The sequence below is a fragment of the Myodes glareolus genome, chromosome 8 (assembly GCF_982192425.1).
Source record: "Myodes glareolus chromosome 8, mMyoGla1.1, whole genome shotgun sequence".
NCBI lineage: Eukaryota > Metazoa > Chordata > Mammalia > Rodentia > Cricetidae > Myodes > Myodes glareolus.
In genome coordinates this window covers 20,379,939-20,405,794 of record NC_142033.1, presented here as the reverse complement: position 1 = coordinate 20,405,794, position 25,856 = coordinate 20,379,939, and the positions used below count along the sequence as shown (strand labels likewise).

The window sequence follows — 25,856 nt, the reverse complement described above, 5'->3', positions numbered from 1 at the left end:
TGTATTACAACTTTCATAAAGTTACCTATCTCTTTCAAAACAGTCAATTTCTCTGTTGTAATATGTTCCTGTGACTTCTAGGTGTACGATATCTGGTACTACCTCTAATATTTCATTGTTGCAAGGAGGTCTGCTTGTTGGTACCTGGTCACCTAGGTAGCTTAGACCAAAAATAGAAACTGCATTAATTAAATCATTTCTTGTCCCATTAGCTCTTGCTTCTTATTGGATAACTCTTACACATTAATTTAACCTATTTCGATTAATCTTTATATCATCATGCAGCAGTGGCTTACCAGCAAAGTTCCAGCATCTCTATATCTAGAAAAGGGGAAATGGTGTGGGAGTTCATTTTGTCTATGTATTGCTTTTCTTGGTTAATGTATAAACCTTTTGAGCCTATGGCAGGGAAAAAAACAATTAGGCAGGGAAACCTAGGCTGTATGATGGGAGAAGGAAGGTAGAATCAGAGAGATGCCATGAAGCCACTAGAAATAGATGTGCTGAAACTTTGTTGGTAGGCCATGACCTTATGGTAAGATATAGGTCAAGAGAAATGGGTTAAATTAATAAGAGTTAGCCAATAAGAGGCTAGAGTTAATGGGACAAGAAGTGATTTAATTAATACACTTTCTGTGTGATTATTTTGGTTCTAGACAGCTGGGAACCAACAAGTGGCTCTCCCCTCCAACAAATTGGTGTCAGTGTGGTGGACTAAAATTCATGTAAAATGTGAGGAAGCTTGAAAAGGAATTCTATACACAAAAATATAGAGTTTAACACAGTTTCTTGCTGTTTGCTGGCAGTGTGTTGCAGCTCCCTTACAAGAGGATTTCCTTATTTTGTTGTGACCATTGTGAAATGCCAGCTTTCTGGTCTTGCTGGCACTGTGATCCCTAGCTCTTTTGGGAGACAGATATTTGGATAGGGTTTGTGATCATACTGCTGCAACTTGCTTAATGGCAGCATGGACTGACGGTGTGCCTGAGAATGGGGCTGTGGGCATGGCTCTCAGAAGCAACAAACAGCTCTGCCATGCTGGACTGTTCCAAGGAAGCAGTTAGTTCTATATATAACATAGTAATTGTGAAGCTTGAGTTTTAGACTGGGCAGGCAAGCCGATAATACCATATATACCAGAGGAATGGTGCAGTTTAAGTTTAAGAAGCACTGAGCAATTTAAGAAGTACACCTAGACAGTAAAGAATTATAGATACAAAATAGGACAGATTCAGAAATAAAAGATGTCTAAATGGATCACAGTCTTGGATAAATGCACGCAGCCTAGGGAGAGAGACAGAAAAGTGTGTAGAGAGTTGGAAATAAGGAAATCATATAAAAAACAAAACCTTTAAAGAGACAGAATAGACAGTCATAGAGTAAAAGGAGTAAAGAAAAATAAGCCACATAAAGATAATGTAAAATTATTATATTTTCTTTGATATTTTTGACTGTAAAGGAGCTAAGTACAGAGAGATATTTCATTGTATGGGCTGCTAAGCTAAACCAGCATGTATATTATAAAGGTATCACAATTTGCAAATTTGAGTTTAAGGATGTGTTTCCATAGAAAAGAGGTTCTTTTTTTGTTTTCACAGAGGTTGAGAACCTATGGATTGCTTCCAGACTGGTGTTGTTGATAGACCAAGAAGCCCTGAAAGGTTGCTTTGAACTTCACTCAAAAATTACTTTGTCCAATAAAAAGCAGGAAGCAGTTTGGAGAAAAATTACTTTCAAATTCCTAAATATTATTTATTAATTTGTCTTTATATTTAAAGGGGGATATGCTATAGAGATTTTCACTTGTGTAGATCTCAGTTATTGATGCAAACTAAGGTCAAACTAATTATATGTATATTTATGCTCTTGATTAAGGTATTGTGATTGTGTTGTTCATTTAATAATGTAATGTATAAGTAAGAAATATAGGTTAATAGTCAACTATAATAGTCAAGCTTGTAGTCATGTTACATATATATATATATATATATATATATATGTAGAGAGAGAGAGAGAAAGAGAGAGAGAGAGAGAGAGAGAGAGAGAGAGAGAGAGAGATTTCATTTAGGTATTCTTCAAATCTTTCAGAGATCTTCAGTAAATGACATTTGAATGTTTTAAGAAATTAGGACTTTTCATGACAATGAGATACCTCTCCACCTGGCAGCACAAACTACTACAAGAAAAAGATGGGCATCAAAGTGGCTGCTAATGAAGTTTGTTAGTCAGTTGGGCAAGAAACTATGCTTGTGTGGCCACATAAACGGACATGCAGGATGTGCAGAGAAATGACTGCTGAACTTGCCTAAAGGTGAGATGATTCTTTGGAGTTGCTGCTACATGAAAGAGTCTGCCAGACATTCTGCAGGACACAGAATAATGTTACTGGCAAACTGACAATATAGGCAGAAGTATCTTTAAGATTTCCTGCTTCATGACAAAGTGTGCTGGGTACTATGGGCCTGTAGGCCAAAGATGCCCCAACAATACAGAAGAACCTTGGGTGACTTCTAGGCAGCAAGATGTCCCTTCAATTCTACAGTTTTAGAAATTACTTACATTGCACCTCCTGTTTACTTAGACAATGTCATATCCTTCTGGAGTCTTTGATGGAGTTGAAGAATTTATAATTATAGTTTTCCTTAGTCATGATAAAAGATAAAATAGATAGAGAAATTGTAACTATAATTCTTGCTTGAGAACTGTTTTATTGAATGTAATTTTACTATGTTAAAGCATTTCTTTTTGTTTAAACAGAAAAGGAGGAATGGTGGGAGACGAGATTACTTTGTTCTGTTTCAGCCACCCAGCTAACTTACACTTAAAATAATCACACAGACACTGTATTAATGAAATTACTGCTTGGCCAATTAGCTCTAATTTCTTACTGGCTAATTCATGCGTCTTAATTGAACCCATTTCCATTAATCTGTGTGTTGTCACATGACAGTGGCTTACTGGGAAGTTTCTAACCAGCATCCATCTCAGGAAGGGGATCTATGACATCTACCACTTTGCCCTTCTTCACAACATTCAGGTCTGTCTTTTCTGCCTACCTAAGATCTGCCCTATCAGGCCAAACAGTTTCTTTATTGATTAACCAATGAAAGCAACACACAAACAGAAGGACATCCTACACCACTATAATTCTTGCTTGATGACTGTTTATTTAATACATTTTACTATGTTAAAGCCTTCCTTTTTGTTTAAACAGAAAAGGGAAAATGGTGTTGGAGGTTCTTCTGTCACTGTATGTTGCTTTTATTGGTTAGTGAATAAGGGAATGGTTTGGCCTATAGCATGGGAGGAAGAAGGTGGAGTCAGAGAAACACCATGGAGCTGACTCTGGAGACAGATGAGCTGAAACTTTGCCTTTAAACCACTGCTATATTGTGATATTCAGATTAACAGAAATGGATTAAATTAAGATGTAAGAGTTAGCCATTGAAAAGCTAGAGATAATGCTCCAAGCAGTGATTTAATTAATATAATTTCTGTGTGATTATTTCAGGTGTAGGTGGCAAGGAACAAATAAATGGGTCTCCCCATCAATATTTTATTTCACTTTACTTATTGGCTATTTAAGTTTTATACTATCCTTTAAACTCTGACCAATTACTTTACTAAAAGAATTGAAATTAAAAATTGTCCATAGCTGGTGGCATATGCCTGTTGGACAAGCGGCTTGGAGGATTAAGTAGAAGGATTACACATTGAGGAAAAGTATAATTTACATGGTTAAGAAATATAAAGCACAACATGGAAATAAAAAATAATAATAATAAAAGTTGGAATAAAAAACCTCTGACACTGAATCGTACACTAATTTTTCTCTGTAACTCCATTATTTTTGCCTTCAGGATAATTCTTGCTCCTTAGGACTTCAGTGAGAATCATAATTAATGATAAACAAATACCAACATATATACATTTCAAAAGGTATACTTACAAAGGATTATCTATGACAGCCTCCAGTGCATTGAGCAAATCTGCCCTCTTCATTGTTCTGAAATCTAAAGAAACAGCTGCTCCTTTGGCTACTATGTAGGCAATGTTATCATGTTGATCTCCAAACAAAGGAATGCCAACCATAGGGATTCCAAAATGGATCGCCTCATAGATTCCATTGGCTCCACCATGAGTTACAAAGGCTTTGGTTTTTGGATGACCTAGAATAAGACGAATTCAGGTTGACATTTATTAGCATTTTTAGACATGAAATGAGAAATGTGCAGTATTAGGAACTGAAAGATTTTCTACATGAAGATTAATTTTATTTAATTCAATTTATTAATTTAGTTTGCCATACAACTTCTGTTTCACCTCACTTTTCATCCTCAAAAAAGGTATGTGAAGATTCTAGAATTCATAACCTGGATGAAACATTTTCTTCTCTCACAGTGAGAAGAAACTAAATTTGCAGAGAGATATTTTGCAGAATTGCTTTGTACTTGAGAGTTGAACTATGAAATTCTAATTTACAGATGAACACATGGGGTACATGGTAGCTATGAGAAAATGAATGTTAAAAGCGATCAACTGAATACCAGAACTTGTTGTTTTTAATAAATAATACATTCACTAAGTGTAATATAAAGGATTTTGAAGTCAACTAGGATATGTTTGTTCTGAGTGTCTTACCTAGAAGGTCATTCTGGGGGAGCCATTTGTAAACTCTGGTATTGGGTCCTAAGGTGTCTGGTATTTTGCCCTCAAATCTCCAAAGAACCTGTTAAAGATTAGATCATGTTTATTGCTAGAACCAAATTTAGCATTCTACAGACTAAATATATTATATTTAGGAGTATAAATATATATAATATGCATATATGTATGTAACAACAATAATAAAAATGATGCTATAAATTTGAAAGAGAGCAAGGAGAATGAATATAAGAGGTTTTGGAGAAACAGTGAAAAGGGAGAAATGATGCAATTTTATTATAATTTAAAAAGAGAAATTTTAAAAATAGATCTTTTTATGTTTAAATATAACACAGGTAAATACCTCCCATAAAAATGGATGAAGACATCAGAAAGGGTAAATATTGAGAACTCTAGTGAGACTGAGAAGAAGATTGTGACAGCAGAGTCTGTGCTTATTTTTACATTCAGGCAGGCTGAACATAATCATCATTTTTCTAAGCAGAGATTTTTAGACAAATGAGATAGCTAATGATGAATGAAAATATTTAATATACTCCCATGGTGATATAATTCAATCTCAGAGAAGAGTGGCACATTATTAATGACTAATATTTTATATGAACATATTTTGACAGTTCTAATAGTCTACTTTTAACACTATTATATTTTAAATGCTTTTGGTCTTTTACATTTATTAACTTCTTATATGTTATTTTCATTGAATTTCAAGTTTTTAGGCTTTGATTACTTATTCATGACAAATATTCCTGATCCACAATTCTCTTTGGTCTGAAGTTCTTTGAAACAATGTCAATGTGTTGATTAATAACAATATGGAATCATCTTCTCCATCCAAAGAGTAGTTTTGCATAGTGTTGTTTTGGAACATGATCCAGAAATGGAGTCACATGAGCAGAATTCTGAGTGGTTGAGAAAACACTCTAAGAAAACAAGACAAGAGTCTTGTGACCTCAATTTCTTCAAAATGCTAGATTGCTTTTGGTCAGTGTATTTTACCCTCCTTTCAGGTATAACAGATAGAGTGGATCTATTTTAGGTTAACCATTACTGCTTACTATTGTCATCCAGATAAAGTTTAAACTGCCCTTTGTGCATTTCTGTTCTGGTTTGACAGAAAATGGACCCCTAAGGGAGTGGCAATATCAGGAGGTGTGGTTTTGCTGGATAAAGTAAGTCACTATGGGGTGGGCTTTGAGATCTCTTTGCCTCAAGTTTATATCAGTGTAACTTTCAGTCAACCTCACAAGCAGAAGTGCTAAAGAAATTACTGAGTTTTTGAAAATGAAAGGACTAGGAAGAATTACAAGGGATTATGGAACCTATATTCCCACGTGGACATGATTATAAACATGACTTGAGTTTTTCATAAGAGTCAAAATTAAATGAAATCTAGTGACCCTGTCTGGTCTGTTTCTAAAGAAAAGATATGGGCTTTTCACAGGGTCATCAGAGAACAGTGGAGAATAGGCACATAAAGACCTCTTTTTTTCCTTGAAATTCTCCTGATTTTATAATTAAAAAATAATCTGGAAAATGAACATGACTGAATGACTTTTGAAATGTTATTGCCACCTTGTGGCCAATGGGAGCTTTACAGTCTGGTTTACCTAGAGACAGTTATTGTTAAAGATTGGCCTTTAATAGTTTTGCATTTAAAAGATTGCTTTTATACTATACATATTCATTCTGATAATAAGGTACATTTTGGGTTTTTTCTGTCTTCGTTTATTCATAAGAAACTGAACTCTGATATCTGCAATTTATTACTTTCAAGGCATGACATAATTCCCTATTATGTGTCAATACTATGCAGGAAAGGTTTTAGAGCCTGTGAAAGAGGCAGATCCTCAGGATTATCTTTGTTAAATTCAAACTTGGGACTTCCTTTTTCTCTGCAAAATGTAGCATGCTCAGGTTCAGCACCATGTTTGCTTGCATAGTACCATACTTCCCTTTATAATGATAATGGTTAAATGAGCTACCACATTTAAGTGCATTTTTTATTACAGATGCCATGATCATGTTGTCTCTACATAGCAATAAAATCCTAAACAAGACTCTATGGAAAAACTTTTTTTTTGTCACACAGGCTTGTCATACTGATTGTATACAACTTCAACTCCTGTGATTCTTGATCATATGACCTTTCTAAACCCTCAAATTGTACATTGTCTGATTCTCTGATTAGAGTTAACTATTGCTTATGATTATAACCTCAAGTTTCCAGGAGAAAGTGCTTTAGATGAAGAAATATCTCGCATAGTTGAATGAATATTGGAAAAGCATATAAATAAGGGGAAGATATCCCCATTTAATTTGGGTCACTTAGGCATTCATTTGAATTATTATAAAATACTAAATGAAGATAAGGAGGTTATTAATCAAGAGGAAGAAATGACTAATTCCTTGCATAAATATAAACTTGCTGATAACATCATAAAATTAGGAAAGAAGGAAAATTGAGAAAAATTTCCCATTGTAGGTAATATCAAAGTAAATACAGCACCACTGTCAACTATGCGGGTGATGGCTCCCTCAGCTCAATCTTTGGAGTCTCCTTTAAAAATGTTTCCTGTATTCTCTAAAGGCACTCCTGATGCATAGGGTAAGTAATCTGATATTCAACCTAACCTTGCATTCTTTCTACTTTTTGATGAGGATTTCTGAGAATTTATGAAAAAGCTTAAGTTTACAACCTTGACAAGCTATGGCATGAGAGGAAAAGAAATTAATTTACCAATTCCTTGACCTCATGAGCTCAGCTTGGTGTTTCAGTGTAATTTCAACAAAATAAAAGTGTTTAGCATGGGCTACACATGGATAAAATGAAGGATTTTTGGAAGGCTTGCTCTTTCTGTGGATCTACTGCTTTATGACGTTATGAATCTTTTTGGTTGGAACAATAATGCACTACGGTTGCTGTATGATTTCCATATATTTGCTAAAATGGTTCTTAACCCTTTCAGACTTCTTCAGTGGCAAGTGTGATTTGCAGAGAAAGCCCATAAAAAGTTCAAATGCAAGGACTGGGGTAATCCTAAATATCACATATGAAATGCTGACAGAGATTGGTAGATTGGTATCAATAGATTATCAGGTGCATAATATGCTTTTGACAGCTTCTCCCACATTAGAGATGTAGCTATGGCCTCCTAGATTTAGCTGAAATGGAATCTGATCAGGCCTAAGAAAGTAGTAAAAATGGAAAGTTCCTCTCTGCCTTATGGCTGTTTTCATAGAGAAACTCAAAGATGCTATTAAAAATTTAGCAGAAGGGGAAAAAATCGAGCGTTATTATTAAAACACTTAGCTTTTGAAAACGTTGATAAAGATTGCCAAGGATTAATCATGCCTCAAAGAGAGATAGAAAATGTTCTGGATTTTCCGAAGTTAATTAACTTTAGAATATAGGGATCTACAATCAAAGAGCAAAATTAGCTGATATAAACATTTATGCATTACAAAAATAGATGTTAGCAAAGTGACTACTTGAAGAAGCAATGTAAATTGCTCCTACAATTGTATGTTCAGATTCAATGAGTTCCAGGTTTTACACTATATGCAAGGAAAGAAAACATTGGGTTAAGAAATGTTGAAACAGATTTGATAAGGATGGGAATACATTGCCTGGAAACAAAAACAATACTAGTTAACAGTAGGAAAATATGTTTAGGGGTCTCCTAAGGAATCCACAAAATTAGAGGCTTTTAAGGCAAAAATAACAACATTGATGTCAGACTTCAGATTATAATCAAACTAGTCTTTTTTTTTTCAAGATGTCATTCAAGGAAGTGCTGCTATTAGTAGTTCTCGCCCTTACGTATTACTGTTTCCTCTCTTCAATGTCCTTTAAGGTTACACACAGAATATTGGGGACTTATACTGCCTCAAAGAGTTGGACTTTTATTGGGTTTCAGTAGTTTATCCATGAATGCAATCATAGTTCATACAGAATCAGTGATGAAGATTTAACAGGGGAAACTGCAGTCACGAATACAGTGCCTACAAATTGGTCCTTTAACCAGAAGGATAATTGCAGTTTTTACTAATGTCTATAAAGCCTTTCACAAATAAACATGGTTTGTGAGCAAGGACTCAATACAAGCAAGACTATGTAGATTTAAGAGTCTTACTAAAGGAAAATGATAAACCATCATTGGACTTAAAAGTAAATGAAAAAATGTTTACAGTATTATTTAGCTATGATGAGACTGATGTTTCTATTATAACCATAGAATAATGGGCACCTGAATGACTTGTTATGGGGGGTAAATTCAACCCTAATTAAGTTGGAAACTTTGAGTTCTAAAAGATGAAACAGAATCATCTACAAAATTACAAGACATAAAGAAAATCCTCCAGCCTTGTGTTACTCATATTCTGGTTAATTTTGGTAAAGAGGCTTTCTACAAGAGACTCATGCAGAGATCTATATTCCCACATCTAATGATACCCATTCTCCACAATCAAAATTCTAATGAAAGTTTAAGTTGTCAAAAATGAAAAACACTAGGAAAACAGATGCAAGAGATTATGGGGCCTATATTTCCAAAGACATGGGGACATAAGTATGACTTAACATTTCATAGGAGTCATAAATTATATAAATACCTATTGACCCTTTCTAGACATCTCGATGGCTGATTTCTAAGGAAAAGATACAGGATATTCACAAGGTCATCAGAGAACAGTAAAAAGCAGACACATGGAATCCCCCTTCTCTCTGGAGTTCTCCTGGTTTTGTAATTAAAAAATACTCAGGTAAATGTAGATGGTTGATTGACTTATGAAATTTTTTTAAAATTTATTGAGATTTTTAATAGGTTTTTGAATGTGGTTCAAACACAGACTTTTGTAAGTGTTAGGCTTAGGCTCTATTGTGGCCCTTTCTCCCTAGCTGGAAATAGAAAATATTTTTGGTTACTTTTAAATTTCTATAAACGTTATTCAGAAAATTCAAATAACATAGGTTTGTTTAGTTATTAATCATAGAAACTGTATCATGTCAATCCTGAATTTTAAAGTGCTTTTTAATGATTTTATGGATATTTTTATAATTTTTCTAGAGAGAAAAAAAACAAAAATTATCTTAAAGATTAAATGGCTGAAGATCTAGCTCAGATGACTGAGTTACTTATCTGTACTTGTCTGCATGCATGAGGCTGAATTCAATCCCCAGCATTGAGTGGAATGGACATAGTTCACATGCCTATAATTCTAATACTTCTGAGACAGAGGCAAGAAGGATAGGGTTCAAGATTATCCTTGGCTATAAACCAAGTTTCTAGTTCTAATGGTAGTACCCACTATATCAATACAAAGGATGAAGGAATAGAATAGAACCTGAAGCCACGTGAATATCCTCATGTGAATTTCCCAAGGAACGGAGGCCCCTGTGCCTTAAGGTCTTTATCTGCTGACCTGCAGATGACCTGTTTCACCCTGGTCCTCCACCACAGAAGAGTTAGCTTCCTATCACACAGCAAAGACCTTCAGCACACAAAATTCAGGGCTGCAGCTGAGTAAGTCCTGCCCTTAGTCTCTCCAGTGATGTCCTCACTGAGCATTGTGGCACTTGGAGAAGGTGGTCATTGTCTCATCTGCAGAACGGGTCTGAAGCTGCATGAAATAGGCACGGGGATGTTCACATTTTGGACACGGCTCTGCGGTAGAGTCCACGTTCTCTCAGGCAGCTGCTCCACCAAGCACATCCTCCACTTCTTTCAGCTTTGGATACTTTCGGTTTTTTACCTTGCATGTGATATTATGCACGTAAGGGCAAGTGTTACAGGCAAAGCGATGGCAACGCTCTCCTTCCTCCACAATCAGCCCGTTTCCTCAGCTCGGAAAGAAGAGAAGCATTGCTACAGTTTGAACATAAAGGTTCTTACTGTCTGGAGCTCTGAATTATGAAATTTTAATGCCACTATGTGGCCAATGGGAGCTTTACAGGCTGGTTTACCTAAAGACAGCTATTAGTGGCCTTTAATAGTTTTACATTTGTAAAAAATAGTTTTTACTATACACATTCATCCCCATAATAAGATGCATTTTAGCTTTTCTGTTCCTTCATTCAACCATAAGGGATGTCATTTTGATATTAATGGATTGTATTTACCCAAGATAGAACAAAATCCCCTATTATTTGTCAATACTATGCAGCAAATAATTTAGAGCCTGTGAGGAAGTCTTTCCCTTGGGTGGGCTTTGATTAGTTAGTTTCAAACTTCGGAAAAATTGCTAAGGTCCTTATTTAATTTTGCAAAGTTGACCTGGCTGCATGGTTTTCCCTTCACCCTTCATTCCCTACCCGTGGGACCCTCCTGGTTAACATAACCTATGTGGTAACAGAAGAATTCTAATTATTTGATTTTAAATTAAAAGAGGCATTTGTATATTGTGTAGTGTCCTAGACACAAGCTCTCTATTTCTTCCTTGTGTATTAGGACTTTCACTCTGACTGGTTAAGAGCAGAGAGGTGAGTTTCATCTTTTATGATGCAGACATCACCATGAGGGAAGCACCCGTTTCTATTTTTCCTTTGGATATTTCTCCTACAAATACTGGCAGGCCAAACAAAAAAAGTAGATCTTTTTTCCTTTATTGCATTTTCTTTCAATTAGCCAAAAATTTACTTTGTTTGACAGTTGGTGAGCCTAGGCTCCCCTCCTTTAAATGGCCCTTTCAACTGAACACTGAAGAGGCCTACTTCAAAATTAGGATTCAGAGTCATGCTGCATTTCAAACTTTTTCAACACCTGCTTACTGTTGTTCTAGTAGAAATACTAGATACAAATTAACTCACCCCTGAAAATCTAATGTTTGCAGTGACTTTAAGTAATGAACAAATAGAACAAGTGACTCTGAAGAATTTAGCTATGTCTACACACTCTTGATTGCAATGTCATCATCATGCCAGAATTTCAGAATGTGCCCATATTGATCACTGTGTTTATATCCAACTCACTCTCAGTCAAAAACACCTTCTGCAGTATTGAAACATCTGTTATGGATATCTGTTTGACTAAGGAAAATTAGAGCTTCCTTAAAACTTTACCTTTCACACAATCATTTCTATAATCAGACCTTTTAAGGACGTTCACAGACTTAGTATAGAGTCACCTCCCATGGAATACTTCCCCTCACCTTTTGTGGAATCTGGGCAAGGGCCCATGCGATTTCATTGGCTTTGTCTTCTGACATGTTGCTGACCATTGACCCCAGAGAAAACACCACGACACCATGCTCTCCAGCGGTCTGGACAAAGTCTTCCATTTCCTGTGAAGAGAATTTTCTTCATGACAAAATACAGTTGTAGAATAATCACTTATGAAACATTAATGGAAGAACTAGGAGAATAAAAACTGAAGTGTTTATAAGAATATTTAGTATAGTGATGTTAAAATGTAGAAAAGGTCAACATGTCAATAGCAAAGACTTTGAACTTCGTAATCATCCACACAAACTATACTCACACATTGTCCAACAGATATTCTAAATATTTTTCTCTGGCAAAATTAAAACTCAAAAATGTAAGCATATTCTATAAGCATTCAAAAATTGTCGTTTCATTTACAAAGTTTCTGCTTACAGAAATGGTTGTTATTTTTTCGCTTGCTATTTTCTTTTACTTATATAATGGCTGATTTGATATTATTAACTAGTGCTTGATAAAATAATATTTCAGTTATACTATGTACATTGTGGTAATTTTTACAAACTTCCTTCATGATTAATACAATGGTTTGAATCTGTGAAATAATCATAACTGCATGATAAAAATATACAAAAAATTTCTGATATTGTGTATGAATAGGGTATTTTCAAAGCTAACATATAAATATGCTGGTTGGAGAGAATTATGTCTGATCTATTTGTTCGGATATTAAACAATTCCTTAGGATATGTTAATCATAACTTTTGGTGATGAGCAGTTTTTGATTGATGAGTCTAACTGACTTAATTTCTGTGTCGTTGGTCATGTGTTTATATGTGTGTTTGCTTGTTTGTGCATGTGTGTTTGTGTATACGTGGGTGTAATGTGTGTGTTTGTGTATGTGTGTTTATGTGTCTCTGCCCATATGTGTGCTTATACGTGTGGGTATGAAAGTGTGTGTGTCGGGGTTGCTGGGGAGATTCCTTGGCTTTGTTAAGCACATAGATGCCAAAAGTAAAAATGTAATGTCTTCCTCTAATGATCTTCAACACAGGATTTGAGGCTGTTTCACATTGAACACAAATCCTATCATTTTTTAAAAGACTAGTGGCCCCAAGCTCCCAGTATCAACCTGTGTCTGCAACCTCAGTGCTAATGTCATTGCACTGTGCTGGGACACCCAGCTTTTTACCTGGATGTTGTGATTCAAACATGTGTCTTCATAATTGCTAGGAAAGGACTTTATCCAATTGCTAACCACCTAAGTACTCTAACTGACCATATTTAATTCATTGATCGGAATATTTCCCAGGTCTATCACATTATTTCCTGAGTTTATTGACCTCCTACTTAGTAGGATGCTTAAGTCAACTTCCTATATATCTCTATCCCTGGGAGAAAAATCTAATGAAAACTGTAGAATCATGTTCACTAGAAAGGACACCAAATAAGAAAGAGATCTAAAGAATGTATTTACCTTTGGCAAGGGTTTAGCAGGTTTGCAGTGGAGACCTCCAACATAGTCAGCATTTGGTAATGTTGGGCGAGGAAACTCCAAATCCCAGTAGGATCGAATGAGCCACATTTCTGCTTTGCCTATTGTCTCAGTTAAGGTAGTGGACCTTCCTAGAAGGAGAAATGAGCAAGTGAGAAGGAGAAAAGTTGAATGATTGTCATTTGAATATAAAACATATTTCCTTAAATGGTGGAAGAAAATATGCTTGATATGGAACATGTGCATTTAAAAACCAGTGTTTATTGATATGCAACATAATTTGCAGTGTAATGATTTGTTGCTCACATAATATGCAAAAATGCCAGTTTGGGCTTTTTTTAAACCAAACTGTAAGAATTAATTAATGTTTCTACATTAACTTGAAATAGTTTTTGTAATACCTCCTAAGCCACTATTTAAAGAGCACACATTTTACTCCTCTCTGGATCTTTAAAAGGAACAATGCAAATATAAACACACATTCCAGAGTCAAAAGTCCATGGCCAGACTTCCCCCGGATCCTTGTAGTTTGTAGCCATTCCTTCTTCCTTGTTTTGCTAAAGGAGCTGTAAAGTTTATGAATTGTAGAATTTCTTGGTTAGTGCTTCTACATTTGTATCATATTAAGAAATTTAATGGTGCTTATCTTACAAAAACAATCACAATATTTTCAGAAATTATGAGAATAGAGATTTTGGCCAATCTAAGCTATGAAATATTTTTTAAGAGGACAAAAAAACAGGACTTTAAAAAATACAGACCTTGTATGTGTGTATTCATGCTTCTGTAGTGTTTAAAAGTTGGATGTTAGGAAAGTATACAATAAAAAATATGGTGTTAGTAGAAACCTCAGTTCCACTTTTAAGTCTTGGAACTAACATAGTATCTATAAGAGTAAAGAATTCCTTACGAAATACAGAGAAAATATTTTATAATTTATATTTTTATTTATGTATATGTTTGTCTGAGGAAATATATAGTAAGTTTATTCATCAATCGGCAGATATCATAAAAGGGCAACAGGTCCCATGAAGCAGAAATTACAGGCAATTTTGAGACACTGGACTGGGTGGGTGCTAGGAACAGAACTCAGGTACTCAAAATGAACAGAAAGAAACTCTGAACATTTTGGTTATATTTTCAGACTCCACAGTTTAGTGTTAAATAAAGAGAGTTGCCTATGCAAGAGAAAATAATTTCAATTTTATATACTTATTGAAAGTGTAAAACAATTCATTCCTTAATATACATTAATTATAGTTTGCTTAACTAGATAGTGACTTATTAAAATAGATTAAAAATTACAGGAAAATGAGTGAAGGACCACTTAAGAAAAGTCTACTTGCTTCTCTTTGCAGCCCTGTATCTCAGCAGAATGTCCTGTATCAGGTCTGATGTCTGCTTCTCTTTAATCAATAATGTAAGCTTTTACAGTGCATTTGGTAACTAATATCATATTACATTTGATCACCTATAAAAGGCAAATTCATTTTGCACTTCATGAACATGACTATAGATTTAAATACTTTTGAAATTTAAGTCATTGAACTACTGAGGAGAAACAAAACTTACCCAATGTTTCACTGTAAAACTGACTCCATTTCTTCTCGTTAAACATCTGCAACCAAAAATCAAAATACAGCATACACATCATATTTTTTACCCTCTCCATGAATGTCATTTGACCACCTAGTCCTGACATAATTACAGGTACATAAGAGGGAGGGAATAGAAATCTTCCACTGAACTTTTCCATTGTATAGCCAGAAGAGGCGCGAAGACTGTACAGAAAAGGGATCTGGAGAAGTTGAGCTATTAGCTCCCCACAGGGAGCAATGGGATCTGAAAAAAGGACATCAAACTTGGATCCCTGTAGTTTTGTCATAAGTTGTTTGTTTGAAACAGTGTCTTTGCAAATCTTTAGATAGCTATTAGAATATTCCTCAAACAGGTTTTGTAGCAAAGGAGAGAAGGATAAACACAATTCTCTTGGTACTTCATTAGTCCATACATCCACAGCCTTTGTAAAAACCTTGTCTAGATCATCTTTACTGATAGACGTAGGAAAACTCTCAAATTTCAGACCAGGTGACTTTTGGGGATCAAGGAAGATAGAAGCTGAAGGTCTCAGAACTGTCACTTCATGTCCCCTCTGTACAAGTTCATCCAGTATTGTCTTTAGATTCATCCAGTGACTGTATTCCATTGGCCATACCAACACCTTCCCACAGTTCCCAGATCTTAAGTAACAACCCATTTGCAGGATCAGCAGAACAGACATCCACTTCACAGTCATCCTGAGTCATCAAAGTCTTCTGTTCAGAGTGTGTCCCCTGTGTCATAGCTTATCCTGATATCTAAGAAGAAAAAGCCTTGAGTTAAAATATAACTGGAGTTGATCAAGGCAAAGGCACTAAATGACCACATTGAACTGATGTTCTAATGGAGACAGTAAAAGCAAATATTAAATATTCATATTTGCATGTCAATGTTTAATGACAAATGTTTTGTAATGATGCAAATTCAGGAGTCAATGACCTGGTTGCATAACTGTTCTGTTTCTAAGATATTGGAAGAGTAGCAAGAACATTGGTTAGTTAGAGGATAGTCAGAAATTTCTTCTCAAAACAGAACCAAAGATGTATTAATTGTACAGCTTATTAGTATTTTATTGATATCATTTTAAAGAAATTTTCAAAAGAATTTAATGAACATTTTTACTTATGTATAATTTCTCAAATAGCTTGGTAATGCACCTAACAAACTCTGTTGACTGAAGTCCTTGGAGAAGATAGACAAGATCCTGTTCTTATACATGTCCCTGGGGTAATATAAGACTAGCAATTGAGTTGTTTGACTCACAGTTGATAGACTACCCTGAGTGATATTATCTGCTAAAGCAGTCAGTTTGTTCATCTTACATGTCCAATCGTTTTTCATAAGTCCAAGAAGTAGTTGAATAATTGGTTATCAGAATCTAGTCCCCAAAGGCTCTAAAAGGTAGATGAGTGCATGCATCTACCTTCCTTCCTCTCAATGCTATGACCAAAATTCCTGAGGTCATCAGTTTCTGTAAGATTGCACATGCAGATTCTTGAATTTGACATGTGACTTTAGTTTTTGGATGACCTAGGATCAGAAGAACAACAAAAAATATACTAATTCAAGCTCTTAGATTTAAGTAAATATCTGTAATCAAGTGATCATAGGATCAGGGTATTTTTAACATTGAAAATTATATTGAATTATTTAAATTGTTTTAAAGCCACACATCAAGAATCATGAAGTCAAAGTAGTGTAACTGAGAGAGCTGCACCTTTTGTTTTCTTTTAAATGTGATGCTAGGGTTTACAGGAGAATTAGTGGAGTTATGAATGAATGACAGATGTGGCACATGATGACACTGAAACAAAGAGAAGGGGTTTTCAATTGAACACACAGAGTACATTGTGGAAAGAACTTAAGTGTTTAAGAATATCATGTTTGTTTTAATTCATCAACTTAAAGAGTTCATGATTTAGTGTCATCCATTTCTTTCATTTTCTTTTGTTTCCATTACCTCTTCCCCAGTGTACCAAATGGAACCAAAGTCACTAGAAGAATCAGTAGGGAAACACTGTCATATAGGCTTTCTTAAGAATACATTCATACTCATGCATACTCTTGTGTCCATCGGGTTGGAAGAGGTTTTGTTAAATGTAGGGATGTTGTTAGCCTCAGGAATCATAGACTGTTATCAAAATGTCCAGTGCAAGGAATGGAAAACTTCACTTTCATTTGTTGGTCTGGTGGGGTCGGGGTGTCCTTGATTCCTACCAAAAATATAGATTCTTGTCATTGTCCTTGATTGCTTTCCAGATCTTGAAGATAAGATGTCTGAAGGCATTATACACTTCATACTTAGGACCTAGAGCAATTGAGAAGCAAGTGATCTAGAAAGTTCCTCTCTGAGGATTTACGTAGTATTTGAAGAGGTTCCATAAGATCTCTAGGGAGAAATGTAATCAGTAGTCCTATTAGTTGTCAGACCTATGGCTTGTAACAATGACCACCATGGCAAGATATCCATAATAGCAAAATTGTGACACTTTTATCTTAGGTGTAATCAAGATAAATCTAACTCTAATTGGATTTGAGGCCAGTGGTTCTGTAAAGTGAGTCAGCTGTCCATGACTGGAGAAATCACAGATCCCAGAAGTAGAGCCTCCTACTGCTGTTTTCCAAAACAAGTATAATATCTTACTTTATTACTAGCTTTATCATTATAATCACAGGTAACTGAAGCTCTCACAACTCATCAAAAATCTTTTAATGCAGCAAGTGGTGAATATTGCAGAGAACTTCAGCTGGTCAAAAAGGAAGAGAATAAATGATCATTAGATTCCCAAACCCAGTAAGTACACTTAGAACAGCACAACTTCTAAATAAAAGGCAATGGAAACATTTTGGAAAAGATATCAGAAGAGAATAAGAGCCAGGGGACCAGGGTGCCTAATAGAAAATGGTGATATATATATCATAGGGATAATAAATTCCATGAAATCTCACCATTGTGATTGCCTGAAAAAGACTTGCGTAATCATTGCCTCATTTGACCTGCCAACATAGATGGGCAAAATTTCACAAAGTCCTAAACTTTGGGCAATCAATGGCTGTCAAGATGCGAGTGCCAGGTTTCTCCAGTATGACCTCCCTGATCTAATATGCAATACTCCATTGTCAGCCCTAAGCACGTGTATATAACATGCATCAAAAATAGAACTCAGTGGCATGGTGATATGGTAGAGGGGCAAAGCAGGAGTTGAAGGAAACAGAAATGATCCTAAATATGATGAGAATATAGTACCTGCATATGTTTTCCTCAAAAATGAAGTGTTTCACAAAGGAAAATAATTAATAACTCATGTACTAAGACTGACAACAAGTCTTTTTAGGACATTCAGGATAACCATGACAACCAGAGTGCTGGATTGATCCAGGAATACCATGGCAATCAGAGTGCTGTATTGTAGACAGGATTGGTGGCACCCACCTTGAATCCCTGCAGTAAGGAGGCAGAGGCAGGCAGATCCCTGTAAGTTGGGGCCAGTCTGGTCGACAAGAGCGACTTCCAGGACTATTTCCAAAGCTACAGAGAAACCCGGTAGTGAAAAAACAACAACAGTGTGCTGCATTGTTGTATGATAAACATTGTCAACTTTTTGTGATTGGCAATATGTCATTGATCATTAATGTTTCTTAGTGGTTTTTGAAATATCACTGCTTTAGAAAAGGGAACAGGTATAAAACTGAATCTGTAAAAGACAAGAAAAGAACACAGTGCTCCCTATATATAATAGGCAGATACTTTTACAATGCACAATTTTTTCCTGGAATACAAAGATACAATACTAGCTCACATTTCATTCTCTTTCAAGCAAAAAAAAATATTAAAAGTTGGCTTTATTTTTGACTTTCCTAAAACAAATCAGATTGTTTCTTATCACTCTTTAGCTTGTTACTCAGGATTAAGTTTCCTAGAGTCTTACCCAGAAGGTCCTTCTGGGGAACACACTGGAAAATCCTGGTACTGGAACCTAACGTATCTGGTTTCATATCCTTAAATCTCCAAAACACATTTTAGAAGTTAGACAATGATTTATATCAGATATAAAAACATAAAATATTGTATTATAGGAATTAGACAATGCGTAGCTAAATGCCATTTGAATCACCGGTGTTCAAAACAGGATAAAACACATTAAACAGTAAAAGCTATCAAAATATAAGGCAGAGTATGGTAACACCATCTATGTTTTTCTTTACATATAACCAGGTCGAATATCATCATGATTTTTTATATTCAGTTATGTGCACACATGAGAGAGTTAATGAAATATGAATATATTTTTAAAAGTTTATATGTTCATACATCATCTGCAAGCAAGAATGATTGAACTTTATTTATATTCACTACAGTTCTTCTAATTTTCCATTACTAATTTCTTGTCAGTTTAAAAAATGCACAGATCTTACTTATATTGATTTGTACTACTATTTTAATAGGGTTTAACACTTGTTTTTTGTTATTCATTACTTATTTTTGGCAAATATTCCATATTAACAATTTTTCTCCATTTACAAGTTTTTGGGAAAAGGTGCCACCATGAATAATCAGAGAATGGAGTTTCCGTCTATCCTATCCTGGCCATAACCTCGCAGAGTATATGTGTTTATGTTGTCCACTAACTACCAGTGACTTAGTTGAAGGCATAAAATTTCCCATACTTGCTTGTGCCCTTCTGCATATTGAGGAGATTTTGCCTCCAGCACAAAAATAACCACAGAGAGCTACTGACATAATTTTTTTCACATATAAAAAAATGAGTCTAATATTACTCATCGTTGGTTGAGGCACCGGTTTCACTTAGGAATTACAGGAAGTACAGAGCACTTCATCACACAAGTCATATCACTGCTGCAGAGACTGGATATTCCTTTCATGTGGGAAAGGAACCTGCTGTACTGCTCCTAAGTGCCAGTAGCTGTAGAAAGCATTCAAAACCCCAATGGTGCTGCATCTGACCCATATGATAGATGGCAAAACACTTCAGGGTTAATGCACTTTGTGAAATGCCAAGCAGTTCCACAGCCAGACCACACAAATGGTGCTCATTTTAGAAATCCCAAACTACCCTCATATAAATGCAAGCTTCACCTACATGTTCAATGTCTGTTTGCCATAATAAATTTAAACATTTCTTCAGGATCACAGGGAAAACCAGAATGAGTTATTACAGGGAGATAGAACATGTTCGTGGGATAGAACATGATCATGTTCAGGGGATAGAACACTAAAATATAGTTCCTATGTACTCCAAATTAGAGTTCAGATGTGGTAAGTTATCTTCCTATACCCTATGAAGAGAGTCAGCTGCATCTTTCCTGGTATCAGTCCTATTTCTACTGTATTGTCTCTTAGCTCCCACTTCTTCCTAAATGAAACACACTTTACTCTTCTGGGTTAGAGACAAAGTACCATAGACAATGTTTGACTGTGTGTGGTTCACCATAAGGACAGGGAAATATTTCACTTTCTCTTTTACATTGTCCTGTTTTAGGTTTGACAGATTGTAGAATGGCCAATACTTCCTGTTTTTTTTTTTCCTCAATGAACAGGTCACAAGGGGACTGAGATGGGGAACTGTTTTTTTTTTTTTTTCCATTCTTTGAGAAGTCTTCTGAGTGGTAACTGAGCAATCCTCGTTCAGCATTCTCATAAAGAGGGGAGGGAAACCTGGGAAGTCTCTATGCTACTGTAGCTCTGGAAACAATTAATGCTATACTACAGATATTATTCTGAATCTGCTAAAAAAGTTTTTAAATAAACTTTCATTTCCACTGAATGTCTAGATTCAAACAGGGCTCAAGGAAAAATTTTAAGTGACCACTGAGAATTTTGTTATCCCTGAGTAATTTTGCTTCCAGTAACATCAGACTAGAGAAGTTTAGATTGCATTCACTCACCATGCTTCCCTGTGATCACGATGTTTCATGTCACTGTTATTGTCATCAAAAACACATTCGGCAGAATCTACTATCTTTATCTTTGTTTCTAACCTGACTAAGGACAATCATAATACTTGATTTTATGTAAAGGCTCCTTCAAGACTTTAGTAAACTAAGTAAATATTTGCCTTCCCTGGAGACCTCATTTTACCTTTTTGGAATCTGTGCAAGGGCTGATGCAATAGTCTTGGTCTTCTCTTGTGTTGTGCTATTGATCGTTGACCCCAGAGAAAACACCACAACACCTTATTCCCCAGAGATCTGTGAAAACACTTTCATTTCCTGTGTATACAGAAATTGTTTTATTATTGAAGATCAATAGCAGAAAAATGCTGTTCAAATCACTACTAATCTAGGAGAAAACTGAAGCTTTATTGGAGAGATAATTGCCAGTGATTAAGCACACAGATGATAATCATTGCTGTTATAATCACCCTGTACTTATGGGTATCAGCACTGTGCATATTCATATCTTTGAACAACAAATATTCCAAGTATTATCTTCTGAAAAATTTTAAATTGCATCATGTTTTACCTCAGGCTCCTGGTAAGACTCAGCAATCCCGTAAACTTTCAGTTTGTTATCCTATCTACCATATTACATTCGTGAAGGAAACTTCCTGGACTCAACATGGTGACTACATGTTATATAACCTATAGAAAATGACAATTCTCACATATTCAAAATTGGTTATGCCTTGCTAAGTCTAGTAGTGTTAGAAAGTTGAATAGTAGCTTATAATAGAAGTGCACAAACCATTCAGCGTAGGACAGAGAAACATTCACCATTATCAATACTTACTACAGCTGAAGATTCTTGTTCAGACACTTCTAAAACACTCTTAGAATGATGGTCATACAGCTATCTAAACATAGTAAAAGACATTATTGAGAAGTCTCTGTTATTTAAAAATAAGATCCACTCATCACTTATTTGTGTCATCGTAAGGCTAGTGCCTGATAATAAAAGAAGATATAACAGGAATGGTTTTTGTTGGAGCATATTTTGAGCTTTTGGTGTCCATCATATCATTGAATCCATGAGAATATTAATGTTGGTGAGAGCCTTAAGAAGTATTCCTTTTATATTGTGGAACTAAAAGGTGAATATTTTTTGGAAATGCCTTTGCAAGTAAACACTTCTTCTTCTAAGTAGACTTTTTGTAGGCTGTTAGGTTATGATAATGAGAATAGTAGTCAATACAGGAAATTAATGATGATATGTGGCCTTTTTAATTTGATAGCCTCTCTTTAAGGTGCATAAATCTTCATCTTATGGTCTTTTTCAAAGAAATATGGAAAAATCTGGACATATGATAATGCAAGACTCTATAATTCTGTAAACTAATTCTGTGGGACACTTCGATATGAGTCCAGAAGACCAGAAATGAAAAAAACAAAGTGTGAACAATGTAGGCTGGGTTCATGGAGTTTTGTGAGATGATGATGATTCATCAGGGTTGTGCTAGGGGCCTTATATGTTCTATTCTTGGGAAGAATCTGATTGTGTTTTATCTATGTTCTGAGAACTTGAATAACATTAAATTAAAAAACAATGGAATATGTTGTTTGGTAGAAGAAATTTAGAGAATGTTTCACATCTGACTTACTTTTAAAAGCAAATATGGAATCTGAACTCTGAAATCTTATTTGTTTGAATGGCAACAATATCGGTGAACAAAAAGAATGTGGCAGTTCCTGTAATAGGGAGGAGCAGGTTGTGAGAAACTCCTGCCATACTTATTTTGTAGAGGTAATTGTTTACCAATTGTCTTTGGAGAATATTTGTTGCCTAGACAATAAACGTTAAGTGTTTTTCAGAGTCTACAATTCGTGACAATCAAAATAATCTTCATTCTAATGGTTCTACAGAGGTCAGAGATTCAAGTCAAGTGCACTTCAATATTTAGTACTAAAAGAAGAATAGGAATAGAATTTTATTTAAAAGCAACTGTGATGTTTTTGAGGCATGTGTGACACATACAATGAGAAGTCAGTCACTGTTGGTGCTATGGTTGCCTCACCAGTGTATCTCTCCAACCTCTAGGGAAGAACTGTAGAAAATATAGACAATGAAATAGAAATCAAGATTAAATGGAGAAAAGAATGAAGACAGAAAGGAAGGAAGGAGTGAGGGAGGGAGGGGGGAAGGAAGGAAGGAACCAAGTCTCTTTAATATGCAATTTTAACTAGTTATACAGATAACTAAAAGACGGTCTGTTTACCGTACTCTTCTGAAGAGTACATGACAGCCTAATTTAAAACATGTATCCACACACTATATAATATGAGATGAGGTAAGTGAGGAAGGAAAATGAATTATATATGAAGAGATATTCATAACTTGAGTTGCTACCAAAGAAAACACTATGTGCTATGAGACCAAACACAAGGAAACGAACTCAAACTGCAACAGAAGTTAAAATTCAGAAGCCTTGAACCACAACTTCTGCTATTTGCTGTATGGGATCTGTGGAGGTCACATAGAACACTTCCAAACTCACAACATTGTGATTTCATCTATCGTCTTTCTTCTGGCTGTCAAACCTCCAAGGTACTTCACAAAAAAAGTGAGAGTGCCCATTTTATTGAATTTGTAAAAGATTGTACATAGTGAGAGATTGAATGTTTAGGTTTCTTAGAACTTGCTGAGGATTGTTTTGTGAGCCTACTTTATGATTGATAGATTCTGGAGAATGTGACATGCTCAGATGGTAGAATATATATCCCACATCTATTGTGCAAAATCTGTTATCAACACTGGGTAAGTAAGTTGGGTTATGATAATAGATTAATCCCATATTGTTTTTGGTTAATTTTTCTTTAGATATGATAAACTCAATATCTTATTTTAAATTTATTATAATATTTATAAAAACACAACAATTTTAATTTCTTAAAGGCCTGATTCTTCCTTAGAGCCATTTATTGTCTTATTGTTTCAGAAATTTTCTATCTGCATATTGTGATTTGTCCCCAGAGCAAGTCAAGTGTATTGATTTTAAAAATAGGAAGTCATGCTGGCTAGTTTTGTTTACTAAGTTTAGTTGATTAAGAAATATCTAGGCAATATGATATAATTCTTCATTTATGTACTTACAGTAGTTCTGTTGACTGCAAGATGCAGGACTCTCAGCTTCTTCTCTTGCATGTCTACCTGCATGCTACCTTGTTCCACCACGATGATGATGAGCGGAACCACTGAACTGTAAATTAGTGTCTTTCTTTCTAAGAGTTACCATGGTCATCTTGTCTCCTCACAGCAATAGAAACAGCAATAGGTTAATACCAGTTCTGAACCCATTTTTCGGATTTATTAGTTTATCACATTGAATATTATACTGGGAAAATCCACTCAATTGTATAATCTCACTACAGTTCCTGTTGCATATCACCATCTTGGGACTTTACCTAGGAGGGTACCTGTGAAGTAGCTGGCTAACTGTATCAGCAGCTTAGTTTATTCAGTCTTACAAGCCAGGGGGCTCTGTTACCTCCAGACTTCTATAGGAAGTAAAATTTTGTATCCCAATTGGTTCAAACTGTAGAGAGCCTTCAGGAAAAAATGAGTATGCCTTTTTATTCCACTGTTGCCCAGGTATCAATTTTAAGTTTCAGCTTAATTATATGCAGATTAATGAAGAAATACTATAGCTCAACAATAGGAAAATTTTCAGAAATCCTGGCATGAGGGTCTTTTTATAGAGAGGACCAAAGAAGCAGAAAAGTAGTCTTATCCACCAATTACTTATCCTACAGAGCTGTCACAATTGCTAGACTGATTGTTTTGACCTCTGTTGGAACTTTTACATTCCTATGAAGAACTCAGCTAGCCTTCCTTATTTGGTTCCAAAAAAGAGGGTGAATAGTTCATACTCAGAAACACTACCTAATAACATGAGAAACAATATGTTAGTGTTCATAAATTTACATCCCCAGGGAGCAGAAGGACTACTCACTGATGAGAATGTATCCACCATCAAGTAACTGTTACAGACCTTGGATTCTGACTGGAAGCACTCTGAGCCCAAAGGTGTCACTTCACTCTTGTGCAATAAACCATCTCCCTGTCTTGCTAGCTGACAATATACAAGGCCCTTCTAATGTTATCAGTACAATTCCACAACCAATACTTATTCTGCCAGATAATAAATCTTTAAGATGTGGGGGCTGAGAAATCCAGGCCCATTTCCCACATTGTCTGGCAGTCAGAGAATCTGAGAGACTAACTGGCAAAATCTGTACCTCCAGAAACAGAATGTGGTGGCCTGCCCTCTTTTAAGTTGGGTCAACTCAGTGCCATCATGAGGTAGAATGCTAATATGATTCTACTATTTCCATTTTAACTATGAGGTCACCTGGGGAAGAGGTTTTTTCTGCCTACTTGACTAAGTGGACTTGAGTAAAATATGACTGAACTCACCCAAGCAACTTAAGCAATAGATTGTTAATGAAGCAATATTTACCAGCTCCCCCATTTTACCTTTATATAAAAGCTGTTTGAAAAATAAACAACGGTGATTTCTAGATTGAATAATCACCGAAATTCCCTCCTGGTGCTGTCATGTGATTTTTGTATTCATTTCTCCCACGTCTCTACTCTGGAAAGAAGTGGTTTTTATTGGGCTTCTCCCCATCATTAAATCAAGCTAACAGAGTGTTACTTGTATTAGAATGTGTATTTATATTCATCCAACAGATTTTATGTGTGAAATTTGAGAGAAAATGCTATAAAATTTTTCTTTGGCAGTCTTTTTTTGGACAAATTGCTCCTTGTTTTGAGTTATTTAGACAAAGTGAGTTTATAATAATAGACATGTGTGACATAACAGGAGAAAATGACTTCCAAGGATGGGCCTCTATCAGCCTTATCTTTCTGCTATTTTTCTCTGACCATTGGCCCTCCAAACCTTTCACCTGTCATTAGGCTTTTATGAGGGATAATTGTGATGTCTTCATGTGGCAATTTTCTCTGAGATAAAATCGTAG

At 35.4% G+C, this 25,856-nt stretch overlaps 1 protein-coding gene and 1 pseudogene across 3 annotated transcripts in view; both read right to left on the bottom strand.

Moving 5' to 3' along the window:
* LOC125402934 (UDP-glucuronosyltransferase 2B17-like) overlaps positions 1–15,698 on the bottom strand; it is a 32,367-nt gene extending 16,669 nt beyond the window's left edge. The window contains exons 1-6 of one of the 3 annotated variants that reach the window (XM_085691693.2): positions 14,892–15,698; positions 13,302–13,450; positions 11,815–11,946; positions 4,642–4,729; positions 3,950–4,169; positions 2,560–2,641 (exon numbers count right to left, since the gene is read on the bottom strand). In XM_085691693.2, the coding sequence (XP_085547819.2) occupies positions 2,578–2,641; positions 3,950–4,169; positions 4,642–4,729; positions 11,815–11,946; positions 13,302–13,450; positions 14,892–15,615 (1,377 nt within the window). In that variant the 5' untranslated portion in view covers positions 15,616–15,698 and the 3' untranslated portion in view covers positions 2,560–2,577. The remainder of the gene's footprint in view (positions 1–2,559; positions 2,642–3,949; positions 4,170–4,641; positions 4,730–11,814; positions 11,947–13,301; positions 13,451–14,891) is intronic. The other 2 variants (XM_085691694.2, XM_087908911.1) reach the window with 2 other exon arrangements.
* On the bottom strand, positions 8,546–11,808 carry LOC148121125 (DNA-directed RNA polymerase III subunit RPC10 pseudogene; annotated as a pseudogene).
* Positions 15,699–25,856: the final 10,158 nt, after the last annotated feature.